The 23,258-nt window shown below is 36.9% G+C and overlaps 1 protein-coding gene across 1 annotated transcript in view; it reads right to left on the reverse strand.

Moving 5' to 3' along the window:
* LOC121244175 overlaps window positions 1-11,622 on the reverse strand; it is a 33,510-nt gene extending 21,888 nt beyond the window's left edge. The window contains exons 1-2 of the mRNA XM_041142204.1: window positions 11,587-11,622; window positions 9,449-9,720 (exon numbers count right to left, since the gene is read on the reverse strand). Of these exons, the coding sequence (XP_040998138.1) occupies window positions 9,449-9,720; window positions 11,587-11,622 (308 nt within the window). The remainder of the gene's footprint in view (window positions 1-9,448; window positions 9,721-11,586) is intronic.
* Window positions 11,623-23,258: the final 11,636 nt, after the last annotated feature.

Consider the following 23,258-nt stretch of genomic DNA (forward strand, 5'->3'; position numbering starts at 1 on the left):
TGGAGCTCTCGTCGTGAAGTGGTGGCTGGAACCGTGGGAACGTGGGAGCCTTGCAAGGTGGTGGTGTGTACGAGGCAGTGGCTTGCTGGTCCATTTATGGAAGCCACAGGTTGGCGTGATGGTGGTCGTGCGGGATGGTTGGCGATGACGCAGTAGTGAGTGATGGCCCCGGCCTATGGTGTATGCATGGAGGTTTGTTGTGAATGAGAGAGACTCTGAGAGTATGAGATACACGAATAGAGAGAGTTTGTCAGATTGGATATAGAAATGCACAACAAGTATAAAACAAGAAAAAGTAGAGAGGGAGAGACCTGAGTGATGGACGGAAACGAAATAAAAGAGGACTTAAAAATGGAAATGATGGGAACCAAAGTGGGCCTAAACTTAAAGATTCTTTGCAAGTTCCATATGTGCCAATTAGAAGATCAAGAGCTAAGAAGATCAAAGAAGCAATGCAAGGACTGGTGCAATCCACTTCGGACGAGTCTAGCAAGGGCTAAATATTCAAGATGGGCTTGAGAGAAGCAGATTTAGTGATCATCCACGTGATACAAGCTATGGAAGAGTGAAACATAAATTAGGGCCTATTATTATTATGATTATGTGATTGAAGGCCTTGGATTTGTTTATTTTATTAAAGGGGCTTATTTTATTAATTATAGGAATTAGTCTAGAATAATTGGACTTGAGGATGTTTGGCCCACATATGTTTGATTTATTATGAAATAGGGTTTTGGGGAAGACCTTGTATTTTGGCCAATGGCTAGTTCTGAAAGTTACATTTTTGGAACTAAGGTTTCAAGAGGTCACTATAGCGTTACTGTAGCCGCGACACTGTTCATCCAGGGGCATTTTGGGTAAAATGGGCTTTATTTTAGCTAGGGTTTTAATTAGGTTTTCATTTAAATACTCTTTGTAGCCTCATGTTAAGAAGTTTGTGAAATTTGATAAATTTATTCATTATGAGTTGAGTTTATCTCCTCTTGTTCTTGATTAAACTTTTGAACTTATCAAAGGTAAATCACAAGCTTTGTTGCATTCCTCCTTGTAATCTGGGTTCCTGAGACAGGTTCTTCAGCAGGTCTAGATTTTAATATAATATATATTCTTGAAATGAGTTCTTATCGGGTCTAGATTTTTCATCCATTGACTTGATTTTGGCTTTCGTGGGTGAGTTTTCAAATTGATTGTGAGTTGAAAAGATTTTATTCCTACGGGTTCATATTATTTGGTATTCAAAGCAAGGTTTCCAATGAGGTTTGATTCTATCTTTTAATTTCTTGCATCCTTAAATTTAATTCTAGGGCTTCATTGTTCTAGGGTTGCAAAAAAAAAAAAAAAGATGCAGAAACAAAAAGTAGGCTGCCGAAATTTTTAGGGTTTTGGGTTTGGCTGAAATTTGCATCACATCAGATTTCAGAATTCTAGGATTTCTTGCATCTCTAAGTTTGTCAATTGCTTGGGGTACCTTTTCATTGTTTCTCATTGTCAATTCTTGTGCGCTTGAATTCAATTGCTTTATTTTCACAATTGAATATTGCTGTTTGTGATTGAATTAAAGAAGAAAAAGGAAAATAAAAGAAAGGAAAGGAAAAATAAAAATAAAAAATAAAAAATAAAGGAAAAGAAAAAAAAATTGAAAAATAAAAAGAGAAGAAGAAGAAGAAGAAAGAAAATGTAGCATATTCAAAGGTTGTTACATAGTTACAACAAAGAGAAAAAAAAACATTTGTTGATTGAGCTTTATCATCAAAGGGGCTGAATATATCTTTCTAGTTGCTATCTTGTTTTATAATTACTATTTTCTTCGTATAAATTCCTTGAGTCTCGTGTCATTTTATTACTTCCTTGTTTCTTGTTCTTGTTTCTTGGATCTATGTTACTGGTTGGAATAATACAAGATTGTATTGTCTTGATTTTAGTTCAACTAGTTCTTAAAGAACTTGAGCGAGAAAACTATTAAGGTAAAAGGCAAGAGAGTGTGAGACGATTACAGGGAAAAAGTCAATTAAGAGTCAAACACGAGTGGAGTGTCATTATTCGAGTGTAAACACGTAAGGGAGTGTTTGAGGTTTTCCACTAACATTCTTTTTGTGCAACACATTACGATGTCTCATAGGAGTGACTCATCACCAAAGGGGATGGCAGATAACTCATCCTTTGTATTGCAAGCCATGCAACAATAGTTTGAGCGGTTGAACTTAGTGTTGGGTGAAGTGAAAGATCGGACAGATCATCAAGATGCGGTAATTACAAATCTACAAGGCATGAGAGATAGGAGGCGACGTGAGTCTAGTGTTGAAAATGTGTATGAGAAAGAAGAGTATGGTGATTCTCTTGTTACTAGGTGTACACTCAATACACAAATTGAGATGGATGATACAGAGCAGCAGAGCGAGAACATTTTTCATACTAGATGCCACATCAACAATAAGGTATGTAGTGTGATCATTGATTTGGGGAGTTGTATTAATTTGGCTAGCACTACTTTAGTTGAGAAATTAAATTTACCTACCTTGAAACACCCTAGACCATACATGTTGCAGTGGTTGAGTGATTGTGGGGAGGTTAGGATAAATAAGCAAGTGCTAGTTTCCTTTTCAATTGAGAAATACCAGGATATGGCCCTTTGTGATGTAGTGTCTATGCATGCTGACCATATTTTGTTGAGAAAATCGTGACAGTTTGATAGGAAGGTGATCCATGATGGGTTAAGGAACAAGTACAGTTTTGAAAATGATGGAAAAACAATCAAACTTGCTCTTTTAACTCCAACACAAGTCCATGGGGACCAATTAAAACTGAAAAGTGAGGTTGCTAAAAAAAAAAAGAGTGAAAAATGAGAGTGATCAAAGAAGAAAGACTGAAAGTGAGAGTGATCAAAAAAGAAAAAGTGAAAAAGAGATTGAGCTAAAAAACAAGAGTGAAAGTGAGATTGTGCTAAAAAGCAAGAGTGAAAGTGAGATTGAGAAAAAAAGAAATAGTGAGGCCGAAAAAGAGAGAGAGAGAAAAAAAAGATGAGGCTGAGGCTAAAATCACAAGAAAAAGATTGAACGAGTTGAAAAATAATTGTGATTCAGAGAGTTCAAAAAAAGAAGAGAGTGAAAGAAAAAAAAGAGTGAAAATGAAAAAGAGAGTGAGAGAAAAAAAGAGAATGAGGGCAAAACATCAAGAAAAATGGAGAATGAAAAAGAAAATAGGGAGGTGGCTGAGAGTAAAAAAAAAAGAGTTGAGTAACGAGAGGAAAAAAAAAGAAAGATTGTAAAGAGAAATAGAAAAACAAAAGTGAGCTTTTATGCTAAGGCAAGATTTTATACTAATTTAACGACTCTTTGCCTAGTATTGTTGTTTCTTTGTTGCAGGGATATGAGGTTAAGATTCCTAGCGGTGTGTTTAGTGGATTGACACATATTAGAGAGATAGAACATTACATTGATTTTGTGCCTGGTGTGACAATCACTACCCAACCTTTCTTTGAAGAACATGAGTCCTTGACGCACTTGAAGGGGCAAGGTAAGTTGAATAGAATGCATGCCAAGTGGGTGTAATTCATTTAGACCTTTCCTCATGTAATCAAGTACACACAAGGTGAGGAAAATTTTGTGATTGATGCTTTAGCAAGAAGGTATATCCTTGTCATCAATTTAGATGCAAAGTTATTGAGACTTGAATATGATAAGAAATAGTATGCTAATGATGACAGCTTGGCTAGTGTGTATGGAGTACGTGAAAAACCATCGTTTGGTCAGTTTTATAGACTACATTGGTATTTATTTAAAGAGAATACACTTTGTGAGCCTACTTGTCTTATGCGTGAGTTTGTTGTGTATGAATTTGGTTTGATGGATCATTTTGGTGTAAAGAAAATTTTAGACATAGTGCATGAACGTTTGTGGGAGTATCATTTGCCATGTATTAACATGTTGCATAAACGTTTGTGGGAGTATCATTTTCCATTCATTAATGTGTTGCATGAACGTTTATGAGAATATTGCTTGCCATTCATTGAGTTTGCATATAATTGAAGTGGTCAACAAAGTCATTTTGGTGCAAGGAAGACTTTTGATGTGTTGCATGAACATTTGTGGAAGTATCATTTGCCATTTATTGACATGTTGCATGAACGTTTATGGGAGTATCATTTGCCATTCATGAACGTGTTGCATGAACGTATGTGGGAGTATTGTTTGTCATTCATTGAGTCTGCATCTAATTGGAGTAATTATTTTGGTGTCAAGAATGGGATGGAATATATTGAAACCTTTCCATATGTCATCCATTACAAGCAAGGTAATGAGAACATTATTGCTGATGCTCTATCCCGGATGTATATACTTTTTACTTCTATGAGTGCTAAAATACTTGGGTTTGAATATGTGAAATACATATATGCCAATGATTTTTTTTATGTCCATATGGCATGTGATAAGGCAGCATTTGGTAAGTTTTACAAGCATGATGGTTATTTGTTTAAAGAAAGCAAACTCTGTGTGTTAAGTTGTTCTATGCATGGGTAATTGGTGCGTGAGGCACATGGTAAGGGATTAATGGAACACTTTGGTATCAAGAAAACTTTAGACATTTTGTATGAACATTTCTTTTGGCCTAAGATGAAGAGAGATGTCAATCACATTTGTGGCAGGTGCATTACATGTAGAAAGGCCAAATCTAAGATTTTGTCACATGAGTTGTATACACCCTTACCCGTTCCTAGTGAGTCATGGGTAGATATATTTATGGATTTTGTTTTGGGGCTGCCTAGGACAAAATGGGGTAGAGATTCTATTTTTGTAGTTGTGGATAGATTTAGTAAGATGGTACATTTCATTCCATGCCATAAAACAGATGATGCCACAAACATAGCTGACTTGTTTTTCACGAAGATAGTGCGACTCCATGGTGTACCTCGGAGTATTGTTTCTGATAGGGATGTTAAATTCCTTAGCTACTTTTGGAATGTGTTGTCGGGAAAATTGGGTACTAAGCTATTATTTTCCACTACTTGTCATCCTCAGACTGATGGTCAGACTGAAGTAGTTAATAGGACTTTAATTCAGCTTTTACACACTGTTGTTCATAAGAATTTAAAAACTTGGGAGGATTGTTTGCCATTTATAGAGTTTGCATATAACAGGACCGTGCATGCTACTACTAAATTTTCACTTTTTGAACTTGTTTATAGACTTAATCAATTTACTCTTTTAGATTTAATGTCTTTACATGTTGATGACAGGAGTAGCTTGGATGGACTTTTCTAAATTCTTGAACAAATTAATGATAACGCATATAAAGTGGATCTTCCAAGTAAGTATCATGTTTATGCTATTTTCAATGTTACTAACATTTTTCCCTTTGATCCAGGTGGAGATTCGAGGTCGAATCATTTTGAAGAGAGGGGGAATGATGGAAACCAAAGTAGGCATAGACTTAAAGATCCTTTGCAAGTTCCAGATAAGCCAATTATAAGATCAAGAGTTAAGAAGATTAAGGAAGCAATGCAAGGATTGGTGCAATCCACTTTGGATGAGTCAATATTCAAGATGGGCTTGAGAGAAGCAGATCCAATGATCATCCACGTGATATAAGCTATGGAAGAGTGCAACATAAATTAGGGCTTATTATTATTATGATTATGTGATTAAAGGCCTTGAACTTGTTTATTTTATTAAAGGGGCTTATTTTATTAGTTATAGGAATTAGTCTAGAATAATTGGACTTGAGGATGCTGGCCTACATATGTTTGATTTCTTATGAACTAGGGTTTTTGGGAAGGCTTTGTATTTTGGCCAAGGGCTAATTTGGAAAGTTACATTTTTTGAACTAGGGTTTCAAGAGGGTACTGTAGCATTACTATAGCAGTGTTACTATAGTCGCGACACTGTTCATCTAGGGGCATTTTGGGTAAAAGGGGCTTTATTTTAGCTAACGTTTTAATTAAGTTTTGGTTTAAATACTCTTTGTAGCCTCATGTTAAGAAGTTTATGAAATTTGATGAATTTATTCATTGTGAATTGAGTTTATCTCCTCTTGTTCTTGATTGAACTTTTGAACTTATCAAAGGCAAATCACAACCTTTGTGGCATTTCTCATTGTAATTTGGGTTCTTGAGACAGGTTCTTCAACAGGTTTAGATTTTAATATAATCTAGGTTCTTGAAACGAGTTATCATCAGGTATAGATTTTCCATCTATTGACTTGATTTTGGCTTTCTTGGGTGAGTTTTCAAATTGATTATGGGTTTAAAGGATTCTATTCCTACTGACTCATATCAAGAAAGGAAGTTCAAACTGCCTAGACATGGAGATAATGGAGATTTCAGTGGAGGAAATTTCGGGAGTGCAAAAACTAAAAGTGAAAAACCGTCGGAAGGATAAAATGCATGCAGAAAGATGAAGCTCACCTCAAACGGCATCATGGCTGCATAAAAAAAAAATATAGGGAAGAAAAATTGGGGAAGTTTATCGGGGCTAGGGGAGGCAGGACGGAAAAAAAAAGAGAAGGAAAAAAAATCCAAAGGGCCAGGGTGTTACAAAGTTGGATTGGCAGCTTAAACTAGGATGTTTGGGCTGGGCCGGACCTGTCACAAACCCGGTTATACCAGGTCGGGTTGCATGCCTAAATAAAATAGTACTATTTTTCTGTCCCTCCCTACCATTTTTCAAAGCTTTGACTTTATTTCTTGAACTGGGAGCAACACGTGCATGCCACCGAGTGACCAACCTTGCACAATGCTAACCACGAGGAAGCAGCATTAAGGTTGGTATAATTCAATGGCATATTCCAATCATGTTTGTGACTCAAACTGGACTTGCGCGTAGAAGACTAGTATAAGCTGCAGTGGAAGGAAGGCTTCTTTTCTACTTACAACTATTTTGCAATTACTTTATAATTGTACATAAAATGAAAGGTAATTTATAATATTATTGAAACTTATTTTTGGTATAATGCCATGATTGTATTGGCTGATTGGACATATTTTTTAAAATAATTGTAAATAAATTGTAAGTACATTATTATCCTTTCTTTTTTATATAATCTGCTCCAATATGATTGTGAGATTGTCGTGGAACTTTACCCGCACAGTCTTCTCTCGTTTTCTAAAAGGAAAACTGGTTTTCCCAGCACAGTAATGTCGCCGCAATAACCTATTAAATCGTTATAATAGTTTATAGCAACGCCTTTCTCTTCGCTGCACGCGGGTTGCCAAAACTTGGATACAACAAATTACTATCATCGATTGTCCATAATCGTTGCAAATAATAGTATTACCGGTGTTACTAATTCAGCCGCAAAAAATGCAATTAACCGCTGCAAATAATGTCCTCCACTTGATAAGCATGGTGATGCAAATGTTTATTAATGCCGTAAGTTACTCGCTGAAAATAGTATAAATGTTCGCCGTAAAACAATGGGAATGGGGTCTAATTCCGTCGAGTTATTTTGCCGGAAAACCTTCCATCATCGCCGCAAAAACCCCTTGTACTTTTCCAGCACTTTCGTAATGTCGCTGGAAAAAGAGCATATTTCTGACGATTTTAAGTCATCGTCAACATACAAATCAGTGGCATCGAACCACGAATAGAAACGGATTATTCCCAGCGAAATTTACTTATCGCTGCAAATGTCACCCAAGGTACTCACACACGGCTTGATTAATATGGGTGGCCGACGAGTTGATCCGACGCAATTACTAGCTGATTTGGAATAGTTGCTAATTATTCTGAAAAACATTTTTCTAATTAGGAACCTTACTGGCCACACTGCTCGAAGTGGAACCTAAGAACATTCCCAAAAGATTTATAAATCCATTTATACTCAGCAGCATTTTTAATAACTAATCCTATCTTTCATATAAATATTCCTATATGAGAACCTCTACTCAGAATCTTTCATATTAATTCATTTCTACTAGCAAATTCCAAATACAATACATATTTACCTTGTTTGTTTTCACAACTACTCTCAATTCATCTCATTTCATCTCATCTCATCTAATCATTAGAACTTTTTCAAATTTCCAAACAAAATAAAATAAATTCAATTTTTTCAAAATCTAAAACAAAAAACAAATATTAAAAAAAATATATTCTAACAATATTTTATTCAACTTTTAACTTTAATCACAACTCATCTCATTTCATCTATGAAAACAAACGAGATAGCTTTCACTAAATTCAAAATTACATAAACCTTATGGGCAGCAATAGTAATGGCTTGGCTGGGGTGGGTGAGACAGGAAATCTTCACATTAACGGTAGTTCTCCACTTCACAAATGATCTACCACCATGCATCTTCTTGTTGAATTGTATCCCAACAAAAACTGTTGCATAGAACAGAGCCCTCTCTAACATCCAGGTTCAACAACTCTGAACCTTCATTCACAACAAATCCTCACATCTAGCTAATGCTCCAGCCATCTACGAAGGCAGAAAGCAATATAGGCACACCTGTAGAAACAACCACCTAGTAGGGAATTGGGTAAGTTAGTGCAATAAACCTGACGACATTCAAATTCCCAATCTATTTGATATTTGTGAATCAACTATATACCTGCCCTATGGAAGAAACACACTGCCATACATTTTGACTCAAGAGAAAGAGGGAAAACTTGTCTTTTAAACACATCAGCACACGTCACAAATATGAAGTCATCAACCCTTAGTAAGGTCTAACCCACTTAAACCTTCATCATTAGATTTTTCATCAATTCAGCTGTCTACACCAACTAAAATTCGATCTCATTCTCTGCCACCTTTACCTTCCCTATCCCCATTCCATGTCGTAAGTAGAAACAGAAGTTTTACTCTTCAGCAGTAGTTAAAAATGAAAGATAATCAAGTGCAATATGTTTTACAAGGATTAAAAGGAAAAACTGGAAGTTAGCTAGGCCTTATGTACTGAAACTGAAAACTAAATTACTAAGCTAAAACTAGAACCTTGTCTCCACAACATCCCAAACTGCATGCATAGTCCACCAAGAGCCTAGTCTCAGAGTTGTTTGAAAAACACTAATTAACTACTTGTACCTGTAACTGTAAGTAACATCTGTAATGAGTGTTAGTATGTCAAGAGGTATACTTATTTACAAACTATTCCATAAAAGGGAAACATCTGATTTCATTACCTTCAGGGCACGTACTATATGTGCAGAATATGTTACAACTATTACTATGATCATGCCCCAAGGCAGACAACTCCAAGAGCACCAAAACAATTCTGTAAGGTGACGCAACCACCTATAGATACACTACTTACAACCACATACTATATCTTCTAACTACTTCATGCACTGCTTTGAACATCCTATTTCATCCCCCAAAAAATTAACCATGCCCAAAAAGATCATGCCAGCATATTACTTAAAAAAACACCACAAAAAAGGTCTTAATGGCTGTCCCTTTTAGGCTCCCTGAGTCTCTCCTTGTGACTGCATTCCTGACATCTCACACTGCCTCTCCAAAAGTACTCTTAACATCTCCCCTCAATTCCTCAAACTGACTCTTGTAATACTCAACCTCTTTTTCGTGTCTTTTCACTTCTTTAGCATAATGTTTGTCCCGTTCACGCTCATGTTTACTCGTAGACTCCGATATTATCATCTCGCCTAGACCTCTAGCATACCCTAGTCTATATCCTAGTACCTCCCTAAATACAAAAGTTGCTGCCTCTTCAGTACGTTGCTCAGGTTCTATATCATCCATCTTGCCAATCATTTGCGTCTGCACAAATATAGAGTTAGTCTAAATTAAACAAAAACCTGTAGTTTAGCACAATGAGTGCATTAATGCTACATACACATATGTACAGTCTAGGCCATAAAGGGGGGCTGTTTTTATTAAAATTCTCACATAAAGCTCTTACGTCGTGGATGTCATGAATTCATCATTCTTCCTAGACCAAGAGACTTCCTTGTAGAACTCCACCAAGTTCGTTGTAGTCGAACACTATGCAACAATGAATAAATATTACACCTTAGACCATCCTCAATGGATTAGCTAAAAGCTAAATCCATTAAGGATTTAGCTAATAGGACATAAAATGGCATCACAAGGGATTAGCTAAATTCCAAATAGCTACAGTCACTTGCAAAATAATTTCTAAATTTGAAAGTACCTATTCATACATCAAATACATTTTATATCAATTATTTCTCTCTCCCTTTGAAATGACAATTGAAAAAATTTAATTAGAATATGATTACTAATTAATATATAATATTATGAATAGTAAAATATGATAAATTAAAAATTTTTTGAAATTATTAATTACACATTATTATATAATAAATAAATAGATAATCCAATGTGGAGATTTGATGTGAATAGCCAAAGCCAAATTCATCTTATATTATTTTATTATCATATAATGAAGAAATGGCTATTCCAATATGGAGACTTATGTGAATGGAATAGCCAAAAGTTAAATTCATCCTACATTTATCAAAATTGTACTTTAGTTTTAACTAATCTATTGAGAGGGCTCTTACACATGTATTTAGTTACTCCTAATGTAACCATCTTTTACAGCAACTCAGTAGAATTTTGCATGGGACATACATTGATTATTGTGCAATATTGAAAACGTAATGTAGGGGTGCTACCCGCACCCCGCTTAACCCAGTGATTCACTGTGTCTATAATTTTTTTGGGTCTAAAATTTTTTTAGACCCAAATTATAATATATTATAATTATAAATTTTATTCAAAAAAATATAAACTCATTAGAGTTGTATTGTCTTGACCTTCTATATAAAGGTTGGCCTAGGAAGCCAAGAAAATCTATTAACTTGAATTCAAGTTTTTAACAAATTGTATATATTTAAATTTAATATATATTTATATAAATATAAAAAATAATATTTTTTATTATAAATTTGGGTGAATGCGGAGCGGGGTGCGGGGCGGGGCCCCACTAGGGTCAGCCCACCCCCTGCCCCTATTAGGGGTCCTTCATGCGGGGCGGGGGCCCCTGCCCCCGCATGTGCGGTGCGGGATAGCCCACCCATACGTGATGAAGATTTTCTTATTGGATTGGGAATTGGAATAGTGTGGTTAAATTTGTAGTTAATTAAATGCATAGCTTCTCTAAGATTCTCACAAATGACTTCCTCCCAGTAGTGTGATTGGTTTTCAGCTTGTGATGGTTCTCTTTGCTTTACTTTGACATTTTCTACGAATAAAACAAAATAATTGTAAACTTAATATAAGATCTTTGTAATTGAAAACTATCTTTTTCCAGACCACAACTATCCTAAAAACATACAGGAATGTGCACCAACTTTAACCTTGAATGCCTCGCATACCCATTTATCACATAACTTCACCCAAACAAGGGGCCCGACCGCCCGTCCAACCCAATCCCACCAGCCAATGCTTCTTCATGGCTACCATATGACAAATATTTCTTGTATAGCTCATTGTAGGAAGCATTTCATCACTTATGCAACTATTTCCACACCGTCTTGCGATGATTGTCCAATTTCCAATCTAATTGAAGTCACCCTAAACGTATGAAGTAATTAGTTTCAACAACATAATCATATATGACAAGCTAAAGCATATCATAGCAAGTTAAATTTAGCTTACCCGAACACGGTTGATCAGCTCATCCTTCTCAACCATGGGTACATCAGTCCATCATGCATAACTCATGTCCGTATGATGCTTCAATATCCACGTGACCCGTGTCGTAAACATTGTAGCGTTCTCACTATATTGTGCGGTTTGTCTATCATTGATTTTCTAAGTATTTTCCCGTGCTTCCGAAGCTTATCAAACTCAATGCATTTGATGGGCCCACGTCCATGTCTTTTTGGTTAAATGTTTGATGGTATTGGCTCCGGAACATTTTCTACTACAGGGAATATAAAGATATTTAGTGCTAGTATTAGGACTTGGTATACACATTTTAAACCTTACATGTATCTATACTAGTATGCTTGGAGGCTGAGGATATTCACAAGCTTAGAGATATTCACAATATTCACCACATGAATAACTGATCATACCATTTAGATTATCATTGTTTTCTCTACTTGTGGGGCCACCCAATATTGGATTCGCAACTTCTATCTCAAGAACTATGCTTGGAGGCTACGTTGAGCCATCAGAGCTAGCCTCGCTGTCATTATTGTTTGGGGTCCATGATGAAAGTATTGGAGGATGTGGTTGTCCTCTCATTGACTAAGACCCAACACATTTGTACCCTCCACCTCATCTGAACACTCTTCCTCATCCAATTTGTGCCATAGATGTTATACTACAACCTTGATATTAGAATCAATTTCAACTACAATTTTACATTAATTGAAATAGTTAACTAACTCATAAAGGTATAACATCTTCGTTAAGCAACAAATTCCCTTCTCGATATAAAAAATACTATACTTTGAAGATCTATTGATGATCCCATTAAATAGTACTATTAGAAAAAGAAGTTTCTAATATACAAATTCTAAATTAGGTATAGTTAATTTACTAACATGCTGAGTCCATTGTTTCAGAGCTAATAGTAGTGAACCGATAAATCTTTTTTTTAACAAAGTTCTGTTGTTATTGAAATGTACACTCACATAATGGATATAAAAATCTATTTTTTGAACCCGCCTTGAATACTATTCAAAATTCTTTAACAGTGTCACCAAGAAGAGTTAATATTCTTGGGGTATTCTTTGGTCTTCCATATCATTATTTGAAATGCAGAAGACCTATCAGCCAATGAATTGGGTTTAGTATAATCAATGCAAGTTTAACTGTGTCAAGTATACGTAACAGTTACTGCATTTCTTGCATATAATCATGTCCACCATCACTGTTGGAAGCTTAAACTTATTTTACATAAGCCAAGCTTATATACAGTACATAAGCCTCTCCCATACAGATGAAGGTTAAACAAGCTTAACAGCAAAGATGGTCTTCATCATAAAGACGAGAGATATATATCTCAAAAAATTTCCCTTTAAAACATATATTTCCAAGGTTTATAAAAGGGTTCTCATTTTTTTTTTGTTAAGTTAGAACTTTATTAAGCACAATGAAATAGGCGAAGCCCGAGTACACAGGACATATACACAAGAAACACCTAGTTACATTCTAAAACTTAGAAAAACGACGACAAGAACTCATTTACAGCCCCACCCTTGAGTACAATAGCAGAGAACCAGCAAAGTAGAGTGCTTATAAAAAACTTCCATAATGCATCTCTATTGCGTTCCCGATCATTAAAGCACCTCTCATTTCTCTCCAACCAAATACACCACATAATACACAAGGGTATCATTTTCCATGCAGCTGCCACTTGGGAGTAAGTATGCATTTGAAAGTTGGTCCAGCTTTTTAGGAAATCAACCATTGCTTCTGGCATAACCCAGCACAGCCCAACCCTTCCAAACACACCATCCCACAACACTTTAGCCATTTCACAATGAAGTAGTAGATGGTTCACTGATTCCGCTTCTTTCTTGCACATAAAGCACCAATCCAAAACAATCATTCCGTGCTTTCTCAAATTATCTATAGTCTGAATATTCCCTATTGCTGCTGTCCAAACAAAAAAAGCCACCATTGACGGAACATGAGCCTTCCAAATCCGCTTCCAAGGAAAGCCAATATGGTGCTGATTAAGTATCACCTTATAAAATGACCGAACTGTAAATTTTTTAGAGGTTGTTTGTCTCAACATAGTTGGTCCCTGCCCTGTCTTCTTATCTCCACTGAATAAAACTGTCTAAAAAAATCAATGACCTCCTCTACTTCCCAATCTTGGACAGATCTGGAGAAGCCTACATCCCAAAGCACCATTCCATTGGAAAAACCCATCACCTCGAAAACCGCAGCTTGCTTATTAGTCGCCAATTTGAAAACAACCGGGAATGCTGGAGACAATTCAATATCCTCACACCAAGCATCATACCAAAATCTGATTTTTGAACCATCACCAACTGAGAAGTAAACTTGTTTTAGGAAACGACCCCAACCTTTCCTAATAAACTTCCATAGACTCACTCCATACGAATTCCTGCTCTCCTTGATACACCATCCTCCCCAATCACTACCATACTTATAATCAATCACCCCCCTCCACAACGCTTCCTCTTCCCCTTGGTATCTCCATAGCCACTTCCCCAACAATGCCTTGTTAAAACTACATAGCCTATGAATACCCAGTCCTCCATCAGCAATTGGGCAACAAATTTTTTTCCAACTCACTAAAGGAGTTTTAGACACCTCCCCTAGGCCACCCCATAAAAAATCTCTATACAATTTTTCAATACGGTTGGCCACACCAACTAGTAAAGGGAATAAAAACAGGAAGTAGGTAGGAATATTAGAGAGAGTGCTCTTTATAAGAGTAATCCTACCCCCTTTAGATAAATAAGTCATTTTCCATGCTGCCAACTTCCTCTCTATCTTCTCGATCACCCCGTCCCAAATGTGTTTGGCCTTAAAAGATGTCCCTAGCGGTAGTCCCAAATATTTTATGGGCAGAAATGCTACTTTACACCCCAGAAATTCAGCCAAGTGATGAATATTATGGACTTCTCCCACCGGTACCAACTCCAATTTACATAAGTTCACTTTTAATCCCAAGACGGCTTGAAAACAAAGCAGGACAGCCCTCAAAATTTGAATTTGTTCCCCAACAGCCTCACAAAAAAATGAGGGTATCATCAGCGAAAAGCAAGTGTGATATAGTAGAAGGGCCACTAGAATTAGTACCCACTGAAAAACCTGAAATAAAACCTGCTCCTACCACTGCCTCCACCATGCGACTTAATGCTTCCATAACAATATCAAATAAGAAGGGAGATAAGGGATCCCACTGCCTCAAACCTCTAGAACTCGGAAAATACCCACAAGGCTATCCATTAACAAGCACTGAAAAGCAGGCGGTGGAAATGCAGTGACTTATCCAGCCACACCACTTATCACCAAAACCGCATCTTCTAAGCATATACAAGAGAAAATTCCAGTTTACATGATCATATGCTTTTTCCATATCCAACTTACAAAGGACCCCTGGAGCGCCTTCCCTCATACGGCTATCTACACATTCATTTGCAATCAACACCGAATCTATAATTTGCTGTCCTTTAACAAATGTGTTTTGAGATTTGGAAATGATCTTCCCCATCACTTTGCTCCCTTAGTGAGGGTTCTCATACCTGGACAATAATTCTTCACTGGCAGCAAGCAAAAAAATCCCTCACCTTTGGTACCAGCACTAAACTAGAAGAAAAATCCTTTTAAATGCTTCATGCACCAACCATTACGCAACGCCTCCAATGGAAGAAATCAAGCTTTCTCTTCTCTCGAACCTACAGAAATTCAGAGTAGCAGAGGCACCACTGGAAGACAGAGTAATCTTTAGGCATGAACTGCATCAGACTAGAGAAGCGACGAAGTGTAAGCTGCACCGACCCTCTTAAAATATCCTATCTTCGCTGTCACATCAAAGATATATTAGCATCAGTCCATATTTACCCTTTTTCTGCTTAAGTAGAAGTCCACATTTACACTTTATCGGTTTATCCCTCAAACTACAGTGAAAGGCGCCAAAGTGTCCCGCCCAATGGAGAAAGATCCCAAACTTTTTCCAACGGCATCGCAACCAGCATTTTGCATGTGGACAAATCATGTATCAGTTTTTTGAAGTAACTAAGTTGGTTTTCTTAAAACTAGATGCTTTCCTGATTGGGCCAGTTATACTTATTTTCAGAACTGCATATGATTTCCTTTTTACCCCTCCATCAGCTCATTTCATTCTTGTTATTTTTGTTCAAGGTATTATTTTTTGATGAAAGCTAGCAGTAAATTTCGACCGTCGCTTGGTCAACAATTTTTAGTCTATGCACACCAAATGAAGAACCACCTATTAGATGCATCAATTGCTTTGCAATCCTCATATCAGAACAAGTGCCCAACCAGCATGGCTAAATTAATAAGTTTTTGACCATCATATTATGGAGGCATTTATCACCTATATATTGCCATCTCATACATCTGATTCTATTGATTGGGCCTTTGATGGTTAATGTACAAATCATTCATGTATTAACAATAGAAGAAGCTGATTTGGAATTAATAGCTGCTTTGGCTGTGTTGTGCGGGATGTATCAATAAGAAGCTGGCATGTAATTTTCTCTTTAAATCAAGTGCATCTGATTTGTAGAAAATCAAGTGCATCATAATTCCTATATCCTAATCCATCATAATCACAATCATAATCTTGCATCTATTAACCTGAGAGGGACCCGCATAGGTGGAAAGCCAATTTCCAGATATATATATAAATATATATATATATATATTACAGGTGCTACAAGCCAATTTCACACAAGTCAAGAAGACTGCAGTATGAGAGTGTGTGAGTGAGAGAGAAAGAGAAAGCTGAGAGAGACTGCAATGCATGGCAGGTTAAATTGTGGTGAGGGTATATATGTTTCCTTCATTATATCTGTTTGTGCAAATGCCTAGGTGATATGTCCACCAACTGACATTTCTAGATTACCATCCAATGTCTCAAAGGGAAAGGACCTGCCACAAGTGGGGAATACCACCAAATGTAAATCATAAAGGGAAATCAACTAAGCTAGCAATTGAGTTTTAAGCCTCTACTGCAATATCCATCATATGCAAGAAGAGTTTAAATATCAGGCAATACTAATCATAACACGCCTTGTCCAAGCCTTTAGGCATATATATTACACACCGTTCAGTGTATTTCATAAAGTATTCATCCAAATGTTTTTCCAATGCACCCAGTTTCAAGTCCCATTCACCAATTGCCTTCCGACCATCCTGTAGCATAAATTGTCTTGAGATATATGTGGAGGAAATTGTATATTAATCCGCCTATATCGGAAGACCAAGTCGTGTGTTAGTAAATTATGATGGGGTGCACAGAAAAAGGAGAAAATTTACAAGTGTAAGTCAAAGTCCAGCAACTTAACCTTAAGGCATATTACTGAAAATGACTACTGCTAGTCAGACACAAGATCTTCATTTGTGGATAGATCCTCCAGGTCATAGCAATAATGATCGCCAGCGCCACCGTCTGAGCTGGACTCAACCTCCACGTTGTTGATAAAATCCCCACCTGATTGGCGCTAACTAGACGAATGTATCATTGTTGATGCATCAAACTCAATTGGTTCTATATCAGGCCTAAATTGGTTCTATATCAGGCCTATGTAGTGGAGTTGCCACACCGACATCAACACATTCAATATTTCTATGTACACTGTCAGATTCCTCGTCAAGATACGCATCACAGTCACTTGATGGCGTTTCATGGTCCTTAGACAAATGCACTGGTGGGATGTCATATACATTCCTATTCGTGAACCTTTGTCTAACATACCAACTACCTTTAACCCTTTTATCTTTGATGTAAAAATATTGTTCAACTTGGCAGGCCAAGACAAATGGTTCATCTTTGTACCATGTCCGGTTGACATTGACACTAGTCATATGCGTATCCACTCGGAAACCTCGTTTTCAATCGCCAACGTCAAACCATTCACATCTGAACAAGTACACTTGACATCATCCCATGTAATGTAACTCCACACAACATCATTTAGAATACCGTAGAAGTCTAAATTGTTTGATTGCTTGTCACCAGATACTAACACACCAGAATTTTGAGTTCATCGATGTTGTTCCCGATGCTTTGTGTGGAACCCTTTTCTGTTCACTATGCAAACAGCGTATGATGTAATCTCACAGTCAGGGTCACACGCTAGAGCATATAGATCGGCAGGCACTTCATCTTTACGTAGAGTTTGAACCTGTCAAATTATTCAAAAAATGTCGCCACAATCATTTCTCAATAACTTTTAGGTGTGTAACATGGAATGGTATGCATTAAAGGTAAGAGCAGCGGGGCAACCTACACGTTTCTTGAACTAGGCAAGGAACTCTATTTCATGAGTTCGATCGACATGCGTTGGGTTCTTTTCCTTACATATTCTATAGTGTTCACTACACATGGAAACAATTTACACGTGGTCTTCGTTTGAGTTAATAACCATAAAATACGTGCAGTGAGCATAATAACACTAAATTGGTAAAATTAGCATATAGATTTGAATTTGAATGTATATAGAAAGATGCATACTCTATGTAGGCAGCAATCTCGGTGCAATTGTTAAGCACGTACCAACCATCTATGGTGAATAGTCTTGGATCCAATTGCACAGATGATGGCATACCCAATGGATGAATTTTCTGGGTGAAAATGCTAAACCTATCTCTCACATCCTCTTCCCCACGATGAGTGTTGCGGTCAGCTCGATTGACCCTCGTCTCAACGTTTTCGAGATACATCGAGCAAAATGTCAAGCATTCTACATGAATGTAGGCTTTCACTATTGATCCTTTTGGACGAGCCTTATTCTTAACTTACCACTTGAATTTTCCGAGATATCTCTCAAATGAGTACATCCACCTATATTGAACTGGGCTTCCAAGCAACACCTCTTAGGGCAAATGGAGAGCTATGTGGACCATCATATCAAAGAATGAAGGAGGGAAAATCATCTCCAACTTGCATTGAATGAAGGCAATATCACATTCGAGCCATGCTAAGCAGTATACATTTAGCATTCGTGCGCAAATCTCTTTGACGAAATTGCTGACTTCTATCAAAGGCAAAGCAATGTCGTTTCTTAAGCACTCCCAACTGCAAGAGGGAGTAGTCTTTGCAAGAAAGCATGATAGTCATGGCTTTTCAACCCAGAGATTTTGCAATCACGAACAGAAACACATCGTGAAATATTGGTCGTAAACCAATCTAGAAATTTCACATCGGCCAACCACTCACAGAAAGTTTTTCTCTCATTGCCATTTAGCGTAAAACATGCATGTAACATTGAACATTGGTCACCTATGCATCAGATGTAATTCCTTTCTTATACCCAAAGTGCCCAGGTCACGACGAGAGTTAATATTATCTTTATTTTTTTCAGGAATGTTCATTAGTGTGCTGAATATATTGTTATGTTCTTTTTAATATGCATAACGTCAAGATTATGTTGAAACTGAAGTGTTAACCAATACAGTAGGTTGAAGAATATGCTTCTCTTTGTCCAGTTCAACTATTAAGCAGTGCGTTTTCTCTTCTTATAGCATTTTCCAAATTTCACATCCCCAAGAAGAGTTAGTTGACTTACAATATTCGGTCCTGATAATAAACTTGGCGGCATGCGGTGATCTTCATTACCATTGAACATAGATTTTTTTTTCCCGCCATACGTGGTTTTCCAATAAAAACTGATGATGCCCCATGTAGTTGTGCTTTTGGCAAAAGTTCAACCACAATGAATCCGTACCAGCATTGCATGGAGGATATGCCAATTTCCCTTTTGTTGGCCATTCTGAAAGGTTATCATATGCAGGAAAGTCATTTATTGTCCATAGTAAAGCCGCATGTAATCTAAATGTTTCCTTCTTGTATGCATCATTTGTATGCACCCCATTTTCCTAAAGATCATTCAATTGATTTGCAAACAGCTGCAATTATACATCAATATCATTTCTTGGTATTTTGGACCAGGAATGATAAGAGACGTGATGAAGAATTGCTCTGTCATACATAACCGCGGAGGTAAGTTATATGGCACGAGGATGACAGGCCATATACTATTAAGGTTTTGCATGATTGTTGAAAGGATTGAAACTGTCACTCGCTAAACCAAGCTTGACATTGCGAGCATCTTCAACAAACCAACTATGATCTTTGCCAAATGTCGTCCACATTACTAAATCGATAGGATGCCACATTGTATTACCATCACTCGCTCGTTGTTCTTTATACCATCTCATATCAGCTTAAATCTCAACTGACATATATAGTCGTTACAACCTCAGCTTCAAAGGGAAATGACACAATGCTTTCTAAGGAATTAAATGGTTCCTATGTGTGTTTGAGAACCACCTAGGCGCCTTGCATTTTGGACAGTCATTCATATCGGCATTGCCCTTCCAAAATAGTACGCAATCGTTAAGACAAGCATGGCTTTTGTGGTAATTGAATCCTAACCCCCGCTCTAGTGGTCATGACTCCTCATATGAGTGCAGCAATTGAGCCCCAAGAAATGCAGACCTCAACAACTTCAACAGAAGGTCAAATGACTTTATTGACCAGGCCCCAAAAGTTTTAATGTGCAACAAACTCACAATGAATGAAAGCTTTGAAAACTGTTCACACCCCTGGAAAAGTGAACATCGGGCATCATCTAATAGTTTGTCAAATGACAAGGAAGGGTTTGCCTCGGTTATAGGTGGTTGAGCCCTAGGTTTGGTGATTTCTGAGTGTGTATCAATGAACGTGCCTTCCCTAATGTCATCTAACATCTGCTCCATGTCATTATTGTATTCGTCTTCATCACTAGGTGAGGCATCGTGATGGTCATCACTAATATTCAAAATTTCCTCCTCCCCATGAAATATCTAGTGGTTGTAATTTGAATTAATCCCATTTATGAAAAAAGTGGGTTTCCACCTCGAGTATAGGTAGGAATATATTATTATAGCACAAATGGCATGGACACTGAATGCGGTCAGTTCCCACTGCGTGGCTTCATGCTAGTGTGAGGAACTATTCAATCCCTTCAGCATATTGTGTTGACATAAGTCTATCGTTTATATGCATCCAACCTTTATCCATTTGGATAACATAGAAGTCATTTCTTAGTGTGACATATAGAAAACGGCGCAACTTAAAAATTGTCTTGCTCAGGCATCAGTGTCACTGGTCCAACATATATGATAGGCAGTTATACTTGATAGTCAGATTAATTTCCCATACCCTCCCATAGTAGAGTTAATGCCTGGGAAAGGTAGTTTCATAGTCTTGTAATGTACTACATAACCATGCATCGTTACTACCAGACACTACACACGCCTACAAGTGAAGAAACAGAAGATAGAATGACCAGTATGATATGAACACTATACTTCCAAATCAGACAGGAATGACAGCATGCATGTGTGACTTTCCAACTGAATAATTTTGAGAATTTTACCCATAGACAAATATAACCATACTTATAGCTAAAGCATATTGTACAAAATATACTAATATGCACGCAAACACATGTGGACAAAAAATGCAAAATGGATAATGCCTTCCAAGCCATGAATTACATTAGCTATTGCAACTAGCATTCTGCTTGTCTATGCAAACACATTAGAGTATGCCTTAGATTCTTCGAAGTAGTTGCAAAAATGTCTAAGAGCTACATTTATAACTACATACCTACCATTTTTAAGCTATATAGACATGTAAACATTTGAGCAATAAAGTAGAAGATGCTTTTACATAATGAACTGGGCATTATGGGGTGCATGATTTCTTCACTCCCTTTGAGGTATCTTGGGCTTCCTTTTGGGGCCTCTTTTAAATCTGTTAATATTTGGGATGGGGTGATTGAAAAAATATAAAGGAGGTTAGCTGGTTGGAAAAATGATCTACTTGTCTGAGGGGGGGAAGATTAACTCTTATGAAAAAAAAAAGTACTTTGTATAACCTACCCACTTATTTCCTTTCGATTTTTCCACTGCCAGTAAGGTTTGAAAAGAGAATTGAGAGTTATTTCAAAACTTCTTATGGGGCGGTAAAGGTATGGAAAACAGTTTCATTTGGTTAGTAGTTAGAAGAAGATTTGTCAACTGATGGATTCTAGTGGTTTGGGGATAAAAGATTTAAGGGTTTTTAATAGAGCTCTAATTGGGAAATGGCTTTGGAGATATCAATTAGAAAGTAAAGCTCTTTGGAAAAATTTTATTGGTGTGAAATATGAAAGTTTGTGGAGAGGTTGGTGTTCTAAATAATCTAGTGGAGTATACGGGTTGAGTTTGTGGAAACTTATTAGAAAAGGATGGGGTTCTTTTTCAAATCATTTTAGATTGAAGGTGGGTGATGGGAAGTGGATACTCTTTTGGCATGATTTGTGGTGTGGGGATGCTACTCTTAAGAAGGAACTTCCTGCCCTTTTCAAAATTGCAATGGATCAAATGCAGCTGTAGGTGAGTCTTACTGCAGCAGTAATAATAATATTGAATGGAATGTTAATTTTATAAGGGATGTTAACGATTGGAAAGTGGATGAAGTTAAGGCATTGATGGTTAGACTTTACAGCTCAAAGTTGTTGCCAGATAGAGAGGATAGCATGATGTGGACTCCTACTGGAAATGCTAAGTTTTCAGTCTCATCTTATTACAAAATTTTGTCAAGTCATAGTACCTGTGTATTTCCTTGGAAATATTTAGAAAGTGAAAGTTTCTTCAAAGGTTGCATTTTTTTGTTGGGTGGTATCTTTGGCCAAAGTGTTGACAACTGATAATCTTAGAAAGAGAGGAATGTATATTGTTGATTGGTGTGTTATGTGCAAGAGGGATGGGGAATCAGTTAATTACCTCTTTCTTCACTGTGAAGTGGCAATATTCTTGTGGAATGAGGTATTGAACTAGACAGGTTTACATTGGGCAATGCCCAAAGAAGTGGTAGATTTATTGGTAGGGTGGAAGGGTTTGAAGGGCTGTAAGAATGCGGTGAATGTTTGGAAAATGATTCCCCTTATCTTATGTGGTGCATATGGCTTGAAAGAAATGGGGGATGCTTCGAAGACAGAACGATCATTGGGAGATCTTAGGGACTTTTTATTGAGTGCTTTGAGTTTTTGGGCCAAAACTTTTGTAATGTTAGAAAATATTCTTAATCTGTTTTAGTCTTCTTTTTGTTTCTGGAAAGTTGTAGGTATTTCCTTTGTATATGTCATGTGTACTTGGGCTTATGCCTATTTCTTTGGAATAAAATCTTTTATTACTTAAAAAGAAAACATTATGAACAGGGCAATTAGGATACTCTCTAGATTATGGTTGCCAAAAAATCTAGCCACGACCAGATCAAACTCAATAAGTGATCCACATACTCATGTTATGGGATCAAGAGGACATGTTGTGTGATCCAATGTCTTCCTCATTCAAAAAACATGAATATACTTGCCTATGGGGAAGTATATTAGTAGGACCTAGAGACTAACTAGACCAAGGGCCCTCGAAAAAACTCCCTACGAATTTCCAAACCATCTTGTGCAAACTCATAATTATGTATAGTCCTATAAGGTTGTAAAGATATATCTAAGTTCTGTACACCCTAGTAATAATGCCTGAAGCTTATATTTTCAACATAATGGAGTTGAGTGGCATTTCGAAACATCATATATCAATGTTGTTAAACGGTCTTTACATAC

Source organism: Juglans microcarpa x Juglans regia, chromosome 8S (assembly GCF_004785595.1).
Source record: "Juglans microcarpa x Juglans regia isolate MS1-56 chromosome 8S, Jm3101_v1.0, whole genome shotgun sequence".
Taxonomy (NCBI): Eukaryota; Viridiplantae; Streptophyta; class Magnoliopsida; order Fagales; family Juglandaceae; genus Juglans; species Juglans microcarpa x Juglans regia.